Genomic DNA, 18814 nt, shown 5'->3' on the forward strand with positions numbered 1-18814 from the left:
TTTCTAAAGGCTAGGAACAGGGCGAGAATATCGCTAGTAAAGAGGAGCGATGATACTCCGGAGTATAAAAGTGTTGCTGTTGGAAGGAGGTTTGTTGGAAGGTGTTGGTAGGAGCTTGTTGGTGCAAGAGGTTTAACTATACAAGCAGGATGGACATTAATCAGTCCGGAGGAAAGAGAACAAACGAGTATAGCTGTTGGAAGGCTTTATTGGTAAAATTTCTAACGCTCTATACACAAGATAACAACAGTACAATCTATTAGAGGCAACAATACAATCTTCAGGCGAAATGCCTGCTCTTCTCCGCCACCAACCCAGCCAACGCATCCAGACTGGCCGTCTGCAGGATATTGAAGATGGAAATGTCCGCCGCCGCCTGCAATGCAAGCATATTCCTCAGCTCGACTGCAATCAGCGAGTCGACCCCAAAGTGTGCCGGCGGCTTACTGAGATCGATCTCCGCGATAGGCGTCATGAAGATGTCTGCAAGCTTCTCCGCAATAGCCGCCCCAATGAGCCCTGCGCCTTCTTGCGGGTCACTGGCTTCTGCGAGTTGTGTCGCAAGCGAGGCACTGCTGTTTTCGCCCTCCTGTCGCGCTGAAGCCTTGCTGTGCGGTTTTAGCGCCGCATACCGCGCATCACGGCCAAGCTGGGACCGCCCGTTGGGATCCCAGTGAGGACCCGGGGAGGAGGTAAGACCGACAATGACCTGAGACCGGCCCAGGGGGTGTAGAACCGCAGCGTTGAGGGCACGGATCACAATAGCCTCGTCGAGCATGGCGAATTCGCCGTCCTTGCGCAGGCGCTCAGCGACCCTGGCGTCTGTCGACACGTAGCCAATATCAGATATAGGACCTAGGTCAATGGCCACGCCAGGCAGGCCCTGGGACTGGCGCCAGCGAGCCATGGCGTCCTCGTAGGAACCACCGGCGGCGTAGTTGCTTTGCGATGCGATGCCTGCAACGCCCGAGACAGACGACAACATGACGAAGAAGTCGAGCGAGTCCGGCTGCGAGAACTCGGTGTGCAGGTTCCAGGTGCCGTACAGCTTGGGACTCAGACCACTGCGCCAGTCGTCGAGAGTCATCTGCTCGAAGATAGCGTCGCGCAATAACATGGCGCCCTGGATGACGCCGCGCACTGGGGGGAAGCCGTCGTCTTCGCAGGCCCTGAGCGCCATGGTCAACGAGCTGGGGAGCGAGACGTCGCAGCTGACGGGCTTGACTCGACAGCCCATCTGGCGCAGCTCGTTGATGAAGAGGGCACCGTCGCTGTTCTGGTTCTGCTCGAGATCGAGATTGCCAGCACTGCGAGACAGCAGGATCAGATTCTGGGCGCCGTGAGCCACCAGCCAGTGTGCGACTGAACGTCCGATGCCCCCAACGCCTCCCACGATGAGGTACGATGCGTCAGGGCGTAGTTGAGCTCGAGATGTCAAGCCCTTTGGTCGGGGGACCACGGAGACCTGTTCGTCGGGTCCAGCTGACAAGACAACTTTCCCCATCTGGTCGCCGGTCTGGACGAAGCGGAAAGCCGCCTGGACATCCTGTATGGGGTAGACAGTAACAGGCTGAACCGGCTTCAGCTTCTGCTGTTCGACCAGGCCGGCGATCTCCCCAAGCGCACGGTGCACATCGGGTCCTCGGCGCTGCAAGAGAGTCGGGACGTCCATTGATATGAACGAGATGCCGCGCGAAAACGACTCGAGCGCCATAAGGCTGTTGCTCTCGACATCTGCCTTGCCGATATGCATCAAATAACCAAGAGGCGCAACTGTGCTGAGACTTTGTTGCAGTAGTGGACCAGAAAGCGAGCTGAGCACGAGGTCCACGCCGCGTCCCTTGGTGGCAGCCAGAACAGCCGGAGCAAAGGATGCATCGCGGCTGGTGAAGATACGCTCAGAAGAGATGCCGTATTCGCGCTCGAGCAGGTCTCGCTTCTCAGGGGAACCGACTGTAGCGTAGATCTCGGTGACACCCAGGTGCTTGGCCAGCATAATGGCGGCCTGTCCGATGGCCCCAGCTGCAGCATGGATAAGAACGGACTGACCGGCTGTTAGGCCTGCACTCCTGACGAGTCCAAAGTAAGCAACTGTAAAAGCCAGGGGAAATGATGCAGCGCTGGCAAAGTCCATGTCCTTTGGCATCTGGACGACCCCATGCCATGGGACGCGGACAGTGCTGGCGAAGAATGTGCCGGTCGAAAGGGCCATGACACGGTCACCAACTCTGTATCCCTTGGCCTCAGCCTCAGAGCCAAGTCGCGCAATGATACCGGCACATTCGAAGCCCATGGACTGGTCCTTGAGCTGTCCCATGGCGGTCATGACATCGCGGGAGCACACCCCGTGAGCGCGAGGGGTGATCTCTACAAGCTCTGGCGATAGATCATGGACTTCCTCATTGTCGACAAAGGCGAGCGTATCCAGATGTCCTGGGATGCCAACTTGCAACCGGAGTGGTCGGTCTTGGAAGAGGCGCTCCAAGGGAAGGCTGCTCTGGTCACTCCAGCTCGGCACAAGCGGGCCAGTGACCATGTTGTTGTATTGCTCGTCCTTGTAGTAGCGAGGAACATGCAAGAGACCGTTTCGCTCGGCGTACTCGAACTCGGCTGGCCCGGTTTGCGTGCTGCCATGGCCGAATCCCTGCTCGAGGACCTGCACGATGGCCGACGCGGCGATATCTGAATCCGCACCAGCACCTGCATGAGGGTCAAGGTCCACGGAGATAAAGCGGCGGGTTATGTATTCGTTGCGCAGCACACGCAAGAAGCCCTGGTGCACTGCCCGTTCCGGGGCCTCGCTCTCAACAGTCCCCCCAGTCGTGACCCAGAGCAGACCACTGCACTTCGTGACCATTGCACGGAGGCCTTCCATGCGCACTGCGTCGAGGTCCGTCATAATGGGCCGGTCAATCTCGCCAATGAACACACAGATCTTGTCCTTGAATGCGTCGCCGCTGCTCTGTTCCAGCACGAGGTGCGCTGTGGCGGTCCCGGTCAAGGCCTGGATGCGCTGGCATAATTGGTCGACAACGGCGGGTGAAGGAGCTGTCTGCATGCTGGAAACAACTGCGAAGCTGTCTTTCACCTTACTCAGGTCGGCTTTGCCCTCGACAGGCACAGTGGACATGATGACACTGCTGGCATGGACATCGCCCTCCGAGTCATGAAGCTCAATGTCGACACCACTGAAGCCGGCATCTCGAAGCACGGCGTCCGCATCAACCTGGTCCTTCGTCGTCTCTGCAAAGAGTAGCGTGCCTCCTGGCTTCAGCAGAGCGTGTACATGTCCCAGCGCACTGGCCGGCTGGGCAGTGTATAGGGCATGCAAGGATACGACAACGTCGTAGCTCTCTGGGGTGAACTTCTGCTTCGATGGACTCTGCTCGATATCGAGCTGGTCAAACTGGAGCAAGTCCTCCCAGTCGGCAAGCTGAGCACGCGCATCCTCCAGCGCTTCTGCCGATGGCTCCGTGATGTGCCAGCTGGCCACCAGGCTCGTGTTAACGCTCTCCAGTATGCGTCGTGTGGCGAGGGCATCAGTACCGCTGCCAATCTGGAGGACGCGAATACCTGGGGTCTTGTGTGCAACTATCTGTATCAGAGCAGAGAGCTGTCTGAGGGACGACTGATGCATTGAGTCGGCGCTGTATTCATTTGTCAAGCTAGACGCCAGCTGCTTCTTCATCAGCTCGAAGGCCAGCGGGCTTCGAAGCGAAAGATCCGGCCCCCAGACAAGCTTGCTGCACACCTCCTCCGAAGTGCTGGCTGAGCCCGAGCTGCCCCTGCCCAGTGACGCCAGCTCGACGCCCTCCATCTTGAGCACTGCATTGTCGGTCTCGCCGTCGAACACTGTAATATCGGCCCTCCCGCGCTGGGGGTCGTCATGAAGAAGGGACGTGTCGCACTGCAGCGTGTGGCCGATCTGGCGGCTGATATTGCTGGATATCCACATCGATCCAACAGACCGCGGCAACTTGGGCTCTTCCTGCAACGCTCCGACACTGGGGAGGGCGGAATAAAAGGCCACAACGACAGCATCAAGCGTAATTGGGTGCAACAGGCTGTTCTGCGCTGCCACCTCGGGGTCTGTATCAGACGAAGCTTCGTGGCGGACCGTGATGTCGCAGATGGACCGCGGCTCACGGCCATCCTGGATGATCTGGTTCGTGTTTTGGAAGAGAGGGCCGTGATAGACACTGCGTGCCCTGAGATTGGCAAACAGATCCTGGGGGTTTGGCTGGCGAGTGTACGTCGACAGTGGGCGACGACGTTCAGTCTCCACGACAGCAGACTCTATACCAACCATGCCTGTAGCGTGCAGTGTCCACTTGTTCTCCAAAGTGACTGACGAGACCTCGAAGCGCCACCAGCCTTGAGCCCCAATCTCACGCTCAGGGACAGCCTGCAGCGTGGTCCGGATCTCCACGCCATCCGCGTTGTCTGGGATAACAAGGGCAAACAGGAAGTTGACATCGCGCAGGCGAACTCCTGAGATTGTCTTGGCCTGGCTAGTTAATTGCCTAGCAGCCTCGATTGCAAGGCAGATATAGCCAGCGCCTGGGTACACAATGCTGCCTTGGACCATATGGTCGCGCAGCCACGGAGTCTCAGTGACACGCAATACCCTGCGCCATACGGACGCACTGGGGTCATTTCCAGCAACAGGCATGCCGAGCAGCTCATGAGGAGGCTGGCTGCGCTCGCGAATGGCACGGTTGACTCTGGACTCTTGCCAGTGGCGCATCGTGTGGTTCCAGGGATACGAGGGAAGATCAGTCAAGACCTTGGGCTCCTCGTCGTATGCAGGCACGGGGAAGTTGATCTGGTCCATGACAAGGGCCTGTCCTTCACGGAAGAGATTGATTGCAGCGGAGCGCATACTGTCGCCCGCGTGCTCGTCGCGCACCAGACAGCCCCAGTATGGAAGCTCAATGCCTTCGAACTCGGGCAGGGACAGGATCTCGCGGATGGGACCTCCCAGGGCTGTATGAGGACCAACCTCGAGAAGGACATCAACGCTTCTACCCGTCGGGTCATCAGGATCCCCGAGGACCAGCTCGGTCAAGGAGTCGACGAACTCGACTGGCTGCACCAGACTGCCGACCCAGTGGTCGGGGCTGGCAATCTGCTTGATATCGGTGATGCGCCCGCCAGTGACTGCGGAGGAGAAGACTGCCTTGAGCTGCTGGTCGCCTTTGACTGCGCTCTGGGCCATCTCGATTCGAAGACGCTCGCGGTAGGCATCAGCAAAGGGGTCCATGTGGTGTGAGTGGTATGCCTGCTGGACCTTGAGACGACGGGCAAACACGTCGTCCTGCTTGCACAGGTCGGTGATGTCGTCAACGGCATCTTCATCGCCAGAGATGGTGACACTCTGAGGGCTGTTGACGCATGCAACCACCGCTTTGCCCTTGGTCAGCCTGTTCAAGTAGGGCTGCACTGCGTCAACACCCAGCCCGACTGCCGCCATAGCACCTGTAGCAGAGTCCGGTGCGCGCAGTGTCTCGTCTGCTACAAGGACAGCACGGAAGTAGGCTGTAGCTATGGCCTGCCTATGCGTGAGGGCTCCGACAGCAAAAGCCGCTGAAATCTCACCGGACGAGTGGCTGGCGACTCCTGATGCCGTGATGCCCCAGGACTCAAGCAGACGGACCAGCGCAATCTGCAGAGCTACACATATGGGAATGCTGATCTTTGTGTCATGCACCTTTGATGTCTTCTTGTCACGCTGCAGCTCCTCGATCAGGGACCAGTCAGCCCCAAGGGCGTTCAGGTACGTCTCAGCCTCTTCAATGGACTGGCGGAAGACAGGGTACAAGGTCAGTAGCTCACGGCCCATAGCATACCACTGCGCGCCCTGGCCGGTGAATACCATGCCAATGCGAGGGCTCTCAGAAGCTCGACGGGCTGGCTTGAAACGAGGCGATTCAAGGGCCTGGATGGCAGAGTCGAGAGTCCCGTTATCAAGACGGACTTGGTGCGCTGCAACCCACTGGAAGAGGGTCCGGCGCTCGCCCAGGGTGTAGCTTAGATTCTGCAGCAGCTGTTCAGCTGCTTTAGCGTCCAGCGACTTGTGTCTTTCCAGATAGTCCTTGAGATCGGACACCATTTGCTGGCAGCCTCGTTCGTCGCGCGCACTGAGGACGAGTACTTTGGCGTCTGCGACACCGTCCGTGCCATTGACGAGTTCAAAATCCAGGTCTGATGCCACAGTCCAGGGGTCGGCGTTCTCCATAATGACATGGGCATTGGCACCGCCGTAGCCAAAGTTGTTGATGGACATGCGACGAGGGCCATCGACCAGACTGTCAGGCCACTGCTCCATCTTCCTCACCACCTGGAGTCGCCACTCGTCCAGCTTCAGTTTGGGATTGGGCGTTTCGTAGTTGACCGTAGGCGGAATCAGTCCTTTCTCGAGGCACAAGACACCCTTGATCATGGCAGCAAGACCCGACACGGCCTCGGTATGGCCCACATTGGTCTTGACGGAACCAATGCGCAGATAGTGGTCCTTGTCGTCGCGGCCCTGGCCTTGGCTGAAGATCGTAGCCATGGCCTGCGCTTCAATTGGGTCACCAGTCGGCGTTCCGGTGCCATGGGCCTCGAAGTATTGGGTGCCGCGAGGGTCCAGGCCAGCACGGCTGTAGCATTCCCGCATGAGATCTACCTGCGCTGCACCGGATGGCGTAGTAATTGTGTCCGTCTTGCCATCCTGGTTCAGCGCTGTCTCACGGATCACGGCACGAATGGGGTCATTGTTAGCCAGGGCATCCGATAGTCGCTTGACGATGATGGTGGCCACGCCCTCTCCGCGGCCATACCCATTGGCACGCGAATCAAACGAGAACGACCGCCCATCAGGCGACAGCATCCCCAGTGATCCGATGGCCTTGAAGGTGTCCGGATTAAGCATCACGTTGGCGCCAGTCACCATGGACATGTTGGCCTCGCGGTTGCGCAGGGTCTGGACGGCTTGGTGCAGGGCCACCAGCGTCGTCGAGCAGCCGGTTTCGAGGGTCATGCTGGCACCCCGGAAGTCAAAAAAGTGCGAGATGCGGTTGGCTGACATGGGACTCCATGTACCGACGACGTTGAATCGGGGCAGTCTGTCTTCGTCGCGGATGATTCCCTCCTGGTAGTCGTGGGCGAAGACGCCGGCGAAGACGGACGTCTGAGACCCCATTACGCGGGACAGGGGGAGGCCAGCTGAACTAATTAGCCAATGTCAAGATAGCTGAAAGCAAGGACAGACCGTTTTCAAGCGCTTCATAAGCGGATTCAAGCTGCAGGCGGAATTGAGGGTCGACCACCTGGGCCATCTCCGCCGAGTAGTTGAAGAAGGCTGCGTCAAATGCTGCGACATCTTCGTCGAGAAAGTGCCCTCCTTTGACATGTGTCTGACTGGTCAGTCGGCCTCTAGGGTATTCGTGCAAAGAGCTTACCGTGCTGGTTCTTTCGTGGTTTGCGTGGTAGACTCCTTTGAGGCTATACCGGTCCTCTGGAATCTCACTCCAGCCGGTCTTGCCTGATGCCATCAGGTCCCAGAGCTTGTCTGGATTGCTGGCACCGCCGGAGAACTTGCAGCTCATGCCGATGATGGCAATCGGCTCACTGGCCCACTCGCTGTCGGTGTCCATTGTAAGTAGAGTAGTAGAGTAGAGTATTTAGTTGCGGGTAGATAGAGCAGCAGTATGAAAGATGGCAGAGGACAAAGGGCAGGGATTGAGAGACTAAAATATTGTGAAGATGAACATGCTATATACATGTATACGCCTTTTTGATTCACCGAGCTTCTCAGACTCTGACAGTAAGAATGGGGGCTATCCATGCCAGCCCTAAGCCTGGGGCTGTGTCGCTCAGAATAGTTACAGCCTCAGCGCTGCATTTTTTGTCCGCACGCGACAACTTCGACCGATCTCACGTCAGGCGGAAATACGATCTTGATGCTGTACTCCGTCTGTATTTAAGGGATGTCTTGTAGCTCGACATCAGCCAACTTCCATCCTCAATCACTCTACAATCTACAACCACTACAACCACTACAACCACTCCAATACAACATGCCTCGAAACGGAACTCCCCTCCCTGCCAAACTGGCCGGCCCCCCTCTCACCGACCGCGAGGCCATCGAGGACGCCTGCTACCGCGCCTTCGCCTCCATCGACCACGCCAGCGAGGAGTTGCTCGAGTCCACCGCGACGCCCGACATCTACACCGACATCGCCTTCAAAGCATGCGAGGGCTACGACGAGCTCAAGAACAAGGTGTGGATCAACGTCGCCGAGCGCGTTGACACCGTCCACTATCTCTCCAACGTGCGTGTCAGCGTCGACACCGAAACCACTGCCCGCGTCACCTTCAACGCGCAGGCAGTGCACTGCATCTTGGGCCAGGGCTACGAGCCAGACTCGCCCAAGTTTATTACCGGCGCATTCTACGCCTGCGATGCGGTCAAGGTGGACGACCTTTGGAAGCTGAAGACGATGAAGTCGACTCATGTTTGGTCGACTGGCGATCGTTCGATCATGAAGCCCCCGAGCAGTGAATAGATAGTCTAGATATTTAATCTACTCGACAATTAGATACTCTTATCTTCGAAATCCAGTGTTGCCTGTCTCAATTCTTCAGTCAGTAAGTTGCTTGGTCACCGAGTAGAGTCCTTAGCAATGTCTGCTTGGAGCAATCAGCAATGTATCAACTTCACAGGACAGGATTAAAACAAACAGATGGGCGGGATAAGATGAAAGGATGCGTTCATTGCACAAGAAAGGACAATTGATTCAAAGAACTATCAGACTATCTACATTTCCGGTGACTCCTCGCCAACGCACGCAGCTCCGGCTCGAGAGGCGCCAGCACATCATAAGTCACCACTTTCTCCCAGTTCTCCTCGAGCTTCTGCTTCATCCGCTGGGGATCGCGGCCTGTCGGTCCGTATCTCCAGTGGTACATTTGGCCCATCTGCCGCGAGTGGTGGTGGATCCACCGGCCTCGCTCCAGCCTTGCTGCACTGTACGTCTGGAGCGCCTCTCCCAACGCCTCCTTCAGCTCTTCCCCAGCAAGGGCCTTGTGCTGCACCGACTCCAGGAGCGTGCAGATGACGATGGCGTCCTCAACGCCGGTGCAGGCCCCCACTCCCATATACGGGGTGCTGGCGTGTGCAGAGTCGCCGACGAGACAGACTCGACCGCGGGCATATGTCGAGGGCGGGTTATCTTCCAGATCAAAGATCCCCCATTTGACAACCTTCTCCGGATAGAGCTTCCAGATGTCAGCGACCTGAGGGCTGAAGCCCTGGAACACCTTTGCAATCTCGCTGCGGTCGACTTGGGCCGTCATCCTGTCGGGGTCAGGAAACTCCGACTCGTCGTAAGCAAAGACGGCGATGTTGAGCACCGTCATCGACATGACTGGATAGCAGAGCAGGTCCGCATTTGGACCTAGATGGTTGCAGGCGTTCTTCGCAACCTTCTCGCCCAGGGCCTTAATGCCCACATCGATGGGGACCATGGTGCGGTACGTGACGGTGCGACTGAAGCCTGCCTTGCTCTCGCCCCCCAGCATGATTCTCCGTGTGGCTGAATGGATGCCATCACAGCCGAGCAGGACATCGGCCTCAGCGGTGCTTCCATCGTCGAAGTGCAGAATAACCTTATCGTCGACCTCCTCGTAGCCCGCGAGCTGCTTCCCAAAGACCGTCGCGTCTTCCGGCAGCATATCCGCCATCCCCTTGAGGAACTGCGAGCGTATGCAGCCCCAGAAGCTGAGGTTGTTTGTAGGCGTCCGGAAGAGCAGGGACTTGGACTCGTCTTCAGCTTCCTCGTTTGTGCGAGGGTGGAAGCCATTCCAGTAGGCGTTGCTGGTGGTGGCGTCGGACTTGCCGCTCATGCTGCCCAGCAGCTCGACGAGAGCTGGGTCGATCATCTCCATCCACTCTCGCGCTGCGCCGCTGAATGCAAAGCCGGCACTGACCTCGTGCCAGGTCCGGGCTCGCTCGTAGATGATTGCGTTGATGCCGCGGCGACGCAGGCCGATTGCTGTCATGACGCCGATGATGCCGCCGCCGACGACGGCGACTTGGAGGGGGGGTGCAGTGCTTCCCATGGTGTTAATGAAGTGAATGGTGAATGGTGAACATTCAAATGGCACCGGAGAGATCTATACCTCTATATATCCATGTCCAATTACTATAAATATGCCGGAGCTGAGTCCGGACTTTGGATTCCCCTGTAAGATCCTTCCACCCCCGGAGTATACGGAGTCTATATACGGAGTCTATATGCACGAGCCTGTAGGCAAGCGGAGTCTTATGACTCGGAGCAATAAATGCATGACAATATGCGGAGTCAGACCGCGTCAAGGTAGATCGAATGCTTCCACATGCTCGACAGACTCACATATCTGCCTTAACGTTACCCCGGCCTAACATGTCCAGCGTAGAGCAAGAAACATGAAGCATTTTGCTTAGGCTGATAAGCTTGGGGCTGAGTCGCTGATACTTTGTCCGGATCGAGTCAGCTTAGGATATTGCTTGGTAGCCCTAAGTGTCTACAGTATTTATACAATTGCATGGACTTTCCTGCCAATGTATACCATTTATTCCATACCATTTCTTCATTTATTCCAGTATAGAGGCCCTACACAACATACACAATGAAGCCAAACACTCCAGCAACAAGTCTCATCTTCGGAGGGCACATCGGCCCCCAGACCAAAAACTCCCTGGAAGCAGAAGTCCGCAAGATTGTCAACGGCCCCAATGGAGGATGGATACTCGACACCCTGGCCGGCATGCCACGGTACTGGGAGGCCGTGACAGAGAAGATCCCCGAACTGGCCAGTACGATGCAGGGCCCTCGCCTGCTGGCCGACCTTGAGTCGTGGTTTCGCGGTTCTGACTCGGTCGACTCGCTCGCTCCAGACACGGAGCTCCCAGATCTGTGGCTCGGGATTCTGATGGTCACCATCCAGCTGGATCAGTACTGGCGCTATCTGGAAAGTCGATTCGCCGACAAAGCTGTCGATGACCTACAAGCCGAGCTGGTCAAAGAGGACAAGGTCGAGGCAGTTGGGTTCTGTGCAGGCATGATCGCCGCCGTCGCCATTGCCAGTTCCCACACTCGACAAGAATTCGAACAGTACGGCGCCGTTGCCCTGCGCACCTCGGCTCTGATGGCAGTCCTTGTCGGTGCCACCGAGGAGTGGACCAAAGCCAAGGGCAAGGGCAGGTCGGTCTCGCTGGCCACAGCCTGGAGAACCCGCAAGCAGGGTGAGGATCTGGCACGCATCGTCTCGAAGCTGTCTCCCGATGCCTATATATCTGTTATCCTCGACGACTCCCGAGCCACTGTGACAGTATCAGAACGCCTCGCACCCAAACTGGCCCGGCAGCTCCGAGCAGCTGGCGTCACGGCCATCCAGCTCGCTATCAAGGGCCAGCTGCACTCCCCGACAGTAGAGCGCGCACGCCTGACCGAAGCTGTGATCGAACTGTGCCAGTCGATGCCCGAGCTGCAGTATCCTGACGCGGCTCAGCTCGCACTGCCCATAAACCAGGTCTCGGGGCACGAAACGGGTTTGGTGGGGATGGTCCTGCGCTCTATGCTGGTGACGCAGTTGGACTGGACCACCACCGCTTCGAAGCTGGGCCTGAGCAAGGACGAGCTCGCACGCGTTGAATTTGGGCTCGACCGACCCCTTCCTCCCCCGGTGGTGCGTGCCTTTGGTGCGAAGCTGGAGTATAGGGAGATTGATGTACACGACAACAAGGAGCCTATCCACGATGCTGAACCAGTGGTCCCTACTGAATCAGTGCAAGCCGCAAATCAAGACGACAATGTAATTGCAGTAGTGGGAATGTCGCTCAAGGTCGCAGGCGCCAACGACCTGGACGAGTTCCAGCAGATGCTCAAGACCGGACAGTCGCAGCACCAGCTCATCACCGACGACCGCATCACGCCCAACATGATGTTTCGCGACAAGGATCCCAGCCGCAAGTGGTATGGCAACTTTGTGCGCGACCCAGACGCCTTCGACCACCGGTTCTTCAAGAAGAGCCCGCGCGAGTCGATGGCGATAGACCCCCAGGGCCGGCTGTCCCTCGAGGCTGCCTATCAAGCGCTGGAGCAGTCTGGATATTTCAACGAGCTGGGTATGGCCAGTGCTGCTGAGCAGGAGAAGAAGAAGCACGTCGGCGTCTACGTCGGGCTCTGTTCCTACGAGTACGATTCCAACGTCCACTGCCATCCCCCCAGCGCCTTTACGACGACGGGGGAGCTGCGAAGCTTCATTCCCGGCCGGGTCTCGCATTACTTTGGATGGACAGGCCCCTCGTTGACCTTTGATACTGCTTGCTCCTCGTCAACCGTCGCCCTGCACAATGCCTGCAGAGACCTGCTGTCCGGGGAGATCCCAGCAGCGCTGTGTGGTGGCGTCAACGTCTTGACAAGCCTGCAATGGACGCAGAACTTGGCCGCTGGCAGCTTCATCAGTCCGACGGGCCAGTGCAAACCCTTCGACTCTGCTGCAGATGGATACTGCCGAGGAGATGGCATTGCCTACGTCTTCCTGAAGAAGCTCTCAACCGCCGTGGCTGATGGCAATACAGTCCTGGGGACCATTCGCTCTACAGGCGTCAACCAGAATCTCAACACCACGCCGCTGTTTGTGCCCAATGTGCCGTCCCTGTCGACACTCTTCAACGAGGTGATTCGCAAGGCAGACGTTGACCCACGCGAGATTTCCCTGGTCGAATGCCACGGCACCGGCACGCCTGTGGGAGACCCTGCTGAATGGCAAAGCATCCGGAATGCCGTGGCTGGTCCTCGTCGAGATACGGTTCTGCCCATTGGGTCTGCAAAGGGGCATGTGGGCCATACTGAAGGCGCATCCGGCCTGGTCTCCCTGATCAAGGTGCTGCTGATGATGCGAGGCAACTTCATCCCTCCACAGGCCAGCTTCAACAGCATGAACCCCGGTATCAACGCGCAGCCCTCGGACAATATGGAGGTCGTCACTGCCTTACGGTCATGGCCCGGTGCTAGGAAGGTGGCTCTGATCAATAACTACGGTGCCTGTGGATCCAACTCCAGCGCCATCGTCTCTCACTCGGCGCACAAGCCTGCCAAAACTCCCTTGTCCGTTCAACGACTCCCTTTCTGGATATCCGGTCTCGATGCTAGAAGCATTGCAGCGTACAGCACCGCACTGGCTCCATACCTACAGTCGCAGGATCCCGAGACGAGCCTCGCCGATGTCTCGTTCAACATGAAATGGCAATCGAACCCCAGTCTGCCTCAAGGAATGATCTTCAGCTGCAGCTCTGTGGACGAGCTGCAGGCCAAGCTTGCCCAGGCAGCCACGGCTACCAAGGACACAGCCCCCAGTGTTGGCATTACGCCGGTGAAGCCTGAGCGGCCCGTGATCCTGTGCTTTGGCGGCCAGGTCTCGACATTCATTGGACTGGATCGCGCAGTATATGACGGGACAGCAGTGTTCAGACACCATCTAGATACCTGCAATGCCGCTATCACATCTCACGGTCTGACGAGTATCTATCCCGACATCTTCTCCAGCGAGCCGTATCAGGATACTATCAAGCTCCAGACTGCTCTCTTTGCCGCGCAATATGCCTCGGCCAAGACCTGGATGGACTGTGGGATTGCCGACAAGGTGGTTTCTGTGGTGGGACACAGCTTCGGCGAGATCACAGCCCTCTGTGTTGCCGGCGTGCTGAGTCTGGAGGACACGGTCAAGCTGATCGCCGGTCGAGCCAGGCTGGTGCAGACCGCTTGGGGGGCTGACTCCGGCTCCATGATGGCCATCGAGGCCGACGAAGCTGTGGTGCAAGCACTACTACAGGAATCCAATGCGAAGTCCGACGGAACTGCCGGTATTGCATGCTACAACGGCCCCCGCAGCTTCACCGTGGCTGGCTCAACAAAGGCCATTGACGTATTTGCCGCCACGCTGCCAGGAAAGGAGGTCAAGAGCAAGCGGCTCAACGTCACCAATGCCTTCCACTCAGCCTTGGTAGAGCGCATCGTCGACCGTCTAGGCGAGGTTGGCAAGGGAGTCACCTTCCACGACGCCGTCATCCCGATAGAACGAGCCACGGAGCATGGCGGCGACTCTGCGCCAGACTGGACCTTTGTCGGCTCGCACATGCGCCAGCCGGTCTTCTTCAAGCACGCTGTTCAGCGACTCGCAGAGAAGCATCCCGAGGCCATCTTCCTTGAAGCGGGCTCCAACTCGACCATCACCGTCATGGCATCGCGGGCCCTTGCCAGCCCTAAGTCGACGCACCACTTCCAGCCCGTCTCCATCACCAACACCAACCAGGGCATCGACAAACTCACTGGTGCCACAGTCGATCTCTGGAAACAGGGCCTGCGGGTGTCGTTCTGGGCCCACCACCGCCTGCAGAAAGATGAGTATGCGCAGCTCCTCTTGCCGCCGTATCAGTTCGAAAAGACACGACACTGGCTCGAGCTCAAGCCGCCAGTCGAGCAAGCCTTGAAGATTGCCCAAGTCGAGGATATATCCAAGACTCAGCAGGAAACCATCAACCCCAAGTCTCTGGACATGTGGACCTTCCTGGGCTTCCAGGAGAAGAAGAAGACCAAGCTGGCTCGATTCCGCATCAACACGTCCTCAGACAAGTACCAGCGCCTCTTTGCAACCCACTTCATCGCAAAAACGGCGCCCATCGCTCCAGCCACGCTCGAGATCGACATGGCCATCGAGACCCTCTTCAGTCTCAATCCGGAATGGAGACGTGATGGTTTCTCGCCAGTCATCCGCGACATGCTCAGCCACTCGCCCATGTGCGCCGACTCGACGCGCGAGTACCTGCTCGACCTGGAGCCACTCGATCCAGAAGAAACAGAGTGGCAATGGACTATTCACAGCACGGGGGCTTCTGCGAATGACAAGCACGCCGAGGGCCGCATCGCCATGCTCTCACCATCCGACCCGGCCGCGCTCCAGGAATTCAGCCGCTGGGAGCGCGTCGTCACATACGAGCAGTGCCAGGCCGTCCTAGCACTGGGTCCACACGATGAAGGCGTGGAGGCCCTCCAGGGGCGCAATATATACCGAGCCTTCGAAGAAGTGGTCGAATTTGGGCCTGTCTACCGCGGCGTGAAGTACATTGTAGGCCAGGCGAAAGGCGAGAGCGCAGGAATCGTGCACAAGCAACACTCCGGCGATACCTGGCTTGACGTCCCCAAGGCAGACTGCTACGGCCAGATTGCAGGCATGTACGTCAACCTGCTGACAGACATCCCGGCCAGCGACATGTTCGTTGCTACCGGCCTGGAGCTGGTGATGCGCGCGCCAAAGGCCCACACTGTGACGGAGGGCCGGGAGAATGGTCCAGATGTCTGGCATGTTCTTGCTCGTCATGCTCGTCAAGGTGAGAAGGCGTTCGTGACTGATGTCTTTGTCTTTGATGCCTCGACTGGTGCGCTGGCGGAGATCATCCTGGGCCTGCAGTATGTCCGCGTCCCCAAGGCTGCAATGAGTAAGATCCTGGCACGAGTGACGACGGACAAGTCGTTTGTAAGAAGCACAGCGTCGCTTCCATTGCCTGACCGAGCTCAGCCTGTTGACCGGTCTCAACCTCGTGCTGCTCCCAAGCCAGCACCCAAAGCAACCAAGGCAGATGTCAAGACAACACCTGCCAGCGGCGCACGCAATATCGCAAATGAAGTATGCAACGTGGTTGCCAACGTTTCCGGTATTGATTCCAGCGAATTGAGCCTCGACAGCGAGATGGCCGACTTGGGCATTGACTCCCTGATGGCGATGGAAGTGGCGCGCGAGATGGAGAGCACTTTCCACTGCACCCTCGACAGCACCGAGACCATGGTCGCCACGAGCATTCGCGACTTTGCTTCCTGCGTATCGAATGCACTCGCGAAGTCTGGAAGTCAAGACGGCGACTCGACCAGCACCGAGAGCGATGCGGTGCTCTCCGACTCGGAGGACGAAGACACCGTCTCTGATATCTCGACTCCGGATAACGTCTCAGTTGCCAGCAAGAGCCACGATCTGGTGAGTGGTCCACTCGTCCCAGCGATACAAGATGCTGATCGTGGCGATGTAGCAGCCCGTGAGGCAGAGGCCCTGCGTCTAGTCGAGGCCTATACAGCTGGCTGGGAGTCGCCGGCACTTAACGCCAGCTGCGCCACCACGTCCGATTCTGGAGCTGTGGTGATCGTGACAGGTGCATCTGGTAGCCTGGGATCGCATATCGTTCAAGCCCTGGCTGAGCGCCCCGATGTTGCAAGGGTCGTCTGCATCAACCGCGCGGTCAAGGACACTCCCCCGGCCAACCGACAAGACGAAGCCCTAACTTCCAGAGGCATCACACTGTCGCCAGCTGCCCGCGCAAAACTGCAGGTCTATGGGACAGATACTTCAAAATCCCAGCTCGGTCTCTCGAGCCAGGAATACACCTGGCTGATCCAGCATGGAACGCACATCATCCACAACGCGTGGCCCATGAGCGCTACACGACCACTCAAAGCCTTCGAGCCCCAGCTGCAGGTAATGCGGAACCTGCTGGATCTGGCTCGCGACATGGCCGTGGGAGCTGAGCCACGCAGGGTCGGATTCCAGTTCATCTCATCAATCGGCGTCACAGGGTTCTCGGACGAGTCTCCCGTCCCCGAGAAGCCCATGACAATGGCTGCGACAATGCCCAGCGGCTACAACGAGGCCAAGTGGGCGTGCGAGCGCATGCTGACCGACACGCTGCGCCAGCACCCTCAGCTGTTCCAGGCAATGGTGACCCGGCCAGGCCAGATTTCTGGATCTACTGCAAGTGGCTTCTGGAATCCTGTCGAGCACTTTGCGTTTATCATGAAGAGTGCGCATGCACTGAAGCTGTTTCCTGATCTACAGGGCGTGCTGCATTGGCTGCCTGTGGATAAATCCGCGAATGTCATGGTGGATCTGCTCAATATTGGCAGCGAAGACTCAGGCGAGGTCTATCCGGTCTATCATGTCGATAACCCTGTTGGCCAGTCGTGGAAGGAAATGGTGAGCGTTCTGGCAGAAGCTCTGGATATCCCATCCCATGGAGTTATTCCCTTTAAGGAGTGGATTCAGCGAGTTCGTCAGTCGTCTCTGCCACCAGCGCAGAACCCGGCGGCCATGGGGCTGGGGTTCCTTGAGAGTCACTTTCAACGCATGGCTTGCGGTGGGATCGTGCTGGACGCGCAGCATGCACAGGAGCACTCGAGAACTATGGCTTCACAGGGTCCAGTCAGTGCTGAGGTGGTCCGGTCGTATGTCTCGTCGTGGAAGGCAATGGGGTTTCTTCATTAATTTACTTGTCTACATAGCGTTGTTTATAATAGAATGTCAAACGTATCAAGTCATCGTCGTCCGCAGTAAATGTAAATATTCTATATCCAAGAGACGCATGTAAACATCATACATATTAGATCAGTCATCGTTCGAGATAACCATGTAATTTAACCCCCTGGCATATAATGCAATAGAAAGACGGCCTCATGCCGTTGGTGGCCCATGGTCGAATTGGAATATGTCCCATTTCATTTCGATAATGATGTGTCTGATATGTTTCTGGAGGTTCTGATTGATCGTATGCTATTGAACTAGCAAGCATGTCCATCCTATCTTCCAATCGTCCAATCCAGATACTCTGATCTGACAGCAGTATGACTCGAGGAGTTTTGAGCGGACTATTATAACTCCAGCAAGCCCTAAGGGAGTAACCACCCCCGAGGATACCAGAGATATCAGACGTATAAACAGCCTGGAGAACCCCCGTGGACCTGAGCAGCAGCAAACAATCATAGCCCTGAATTCCAAGATGAACAACGCAACCCTCCACCTCCCTCGCATCCTCTGCCTCCACGGTGGAGGCACCAACGCCGTTATCTTCCGGATGCAGTGCCGCGTGCTCGAAAAGCGCCTTGGCCGTTCATTTCGTCTCGTCTATGCACAGGCTCCCTTCACCAGCACAGAACCCGGGCCAGATGTAACGGCGGTCTACAGAAACTACGGGCCTTTCAGAGTCTGGTTCTGCGATCACAACATGTCCAAAGTCCTGACATCCCGGGACGTTGCTACAGCGATAGACACAAGTCTTGCACTCGCCATGGCTGCCGACGACGCCAAGGGGGCTACCGGCGAGTGGGTTGGCCTGCTGGGCTTCAGCCAGGGCGCAAAGGCAGCAGCTAGCATTCTATACCGGCAGCAACGGTGTGAAATCACCACCTTCAAGTTCGCGATTCTCTTTGCCGGCCGGGGGCCTTTGGTATGGCTCATGCCTGACCTCCCCCTGCCGCACGGTCTCGTCGACGCCGCTACACCGTTCACACACCCCTCTTCACCTTGGCTCACCATGGGCTCTGACGAGCACATGTTGCGGCTGCCGACAGTGCATGTCCATGGGGTAAACGACCCTGGCCTGGAGTATCACCGAGACCTGCTTCGGGAGTACTGCGACCCGGCACAGGCCACGCTGTTGGAATGGGCGGGCGACCATCGCATGCCAATCAAGAGCAGTGACGTCGATACCGTGGTCCAACGCATTCACCGAGTGGCGAGAGAGACAGAGACAGAGACTCCGTCTGTAATGATGACGGGGAAAGATTATGGAAGACCGGTCGAGAATGGCTTTTCGCTACAAAGTTTGAGCATGTACATTTGATTTCAGTTTATGATACCACAATACAATACCATCCTGCACACTATATGCATTATAATATTCTCTGCCAGTATGCTTATGATATACATTGTAATATTCTGTACCAGTATACTACACGATATACAT

The 18814-nt window shown here is 57.3% G+C and overlaps 5 protein-coding genes across 5 annotated transcripts; 3 read left to right on the forward strand and 2 right to left on the reverse strand.

Moving 5' to 3' along the window:
* Positions 1-201: 201 nt before the first annotated feature.
* Positions 202-7700, reverse strand: ASPVEDRAFT_155558 (putative PKS-like enzyme). The gene is made up of 3 exons (XM_040808472.1): positions 7446-7700; positions 7256-7400; positions 202-7209 (listed from the first exon to the last, which is right to left on the reverse strand). Exons 1-3 carry the CDS (start codon positions 7638-7640, stop codon positions 281-283), a joined length of 7269 nt encoding a protein of 2422 aa, XP_040673547.1. The 5' UTR covers positions 7641-7700; the 3' UTR covers positions 202-280.
* A 317-nt stretch (positions 7701-8017) lies between these two features.
* ASPVEDRAFT_46998 (nuclear transport factor 2 family protein) lies at positions 8018-8618 on the forward strand. Its single transcript, XM_040813678.1, has one exon. The coding sequence runs from the start codon at positions 8064-8066 to the stop codon at positions 8550-8552; it is 489 nt and encodes a 162-aa protein (XP_040673548.1). The 5' UTR covers positions 8018-8063; the 3' UTR covers positions 8553-8618.
* A 135-nt stretch (positions 8619-8753) lies between these two features.
* ASPVEDRAFT_76592 (FAD-dependent oxidoreductase) lies at positions 8754-10134 on the reverse strand. The gene has a single exon (XM_040816361.1). It carries the CDS (start codon positions 10105-10107, stop codon positions 8800-8802), a length of 1308 nt encoding a protein of 435 aa, XP_040673549.1. The 5' UTR covers positions 10108-10134; the 3' UTR covers positions 8754-8799.
* Positions 10135-10611: 477 nt separating this feature from the next.
* On the forward strand, positions 10612-17387 carry ASPVEDRAFT_47000 (uncharacterized protein). Its single transcript, XM_040813679.1, has one exon. The coding sequence runs from the start codon at positions 10657-10659 to the stop codon at positions 17335-17337; it is 6681 nt and encodes a 2226-aa protein (XP_040673550.1). The 5' UTR covers positions 10612-10656; the 3' UTR covers positions 17338-17387.
* A 449-nt stretch (positions 17388-17836) lies between these two features.
* On the forward strand, positions 17837-18729 carry ASPVEDRAFT_47001 (uncharacterized protein). Its single transcript, XM_040813680.1, has one exon. It carries the CDS (start codon positions 17849-17851, stop codon positions 18689-18691), a length of 843 nt encoding a protein of 280 aa, XP_040673551.1. The 5' UTR covers positions 17837-17848; the 3' UTR covers positions 18692-18729.
* The last annotated feature ends 85 nt before the right edge of the window (positions 18730-18814 follow it).

Source organism: Aspergillus versicolor, assembly GCF_001890125.1.
Source record: "Aspergillus versicolor CBS 583.65 unplaced genomic scaffold ASPVEscaffold_14, whole genome shotgun sequence".
Lineage (NCBI taxonomy): Eukaryota > Fungi > Ascomycota > Eurotiomycetes > Eurotiales > Aspergillaceae > Aspergillus > Aspergillus versicolor.

What these genes read in the sequence shown, in the direction of transcription:
- ASPVEDRAFT_47001 (XM_040813680.1), top strand. Translation starts at nt 17,849, where the DNA reads ATGAACAACGCAACCCTCCACCTCCCTCGCATCCTCTGCCTCCACGGT.
- ASPVEDRAFT_155558 (XM_040808472.1), bottom strand. Translation starts at nt 7,640, where the DNA reads ATGGACACCGACAGCGAGTGGGCCAGTGAGCCGATTGCCATCATCGGC. An exon ending in ACCACGAAAGAACCAGCACG is followed by an intron (nt 7,401 to 7,445) that starts GTAAGCTCTTTG and finishes CTGACCAGTCAG; the next exon opens with ACACATGTCAAAGGAGGGCA. An exon ending in TTATGAAGCGCTTGAAAACG is followed by an intron (nt 7,210 to 7,255) that starts GTCTGTCCTTGC and finishes TAATTAGTTCAG; the next exon opens with CTGGCCTCCCCCTGTCCCGC.
- ASPVEDRAFT_47000 (XM_040813679.1), top strand. Translation starts at nt 10,657, where the DNA reads ATGAAGCCAAACACTCCAGCAACAAGTCTCATCTTCGGAGGGCACATC.
- ASPVEDRAFT_76592 (XM_040816361.1), bottom strand. Translation starts at nt 10,107, where the DNA reads ATGGGAAGCACTGCACCCCCCCTCCAAGTCGCCGTCGTCGGCGGCGGC.
- ASPVEDRAFT_46998 (XM_040813678.1), top strand. Translation starts at nt 8,064, where the DNA reads ATGCCTCGAAACGGAACTCCCCTCCCTGCCAAACTGGCCGGCCCCCCT.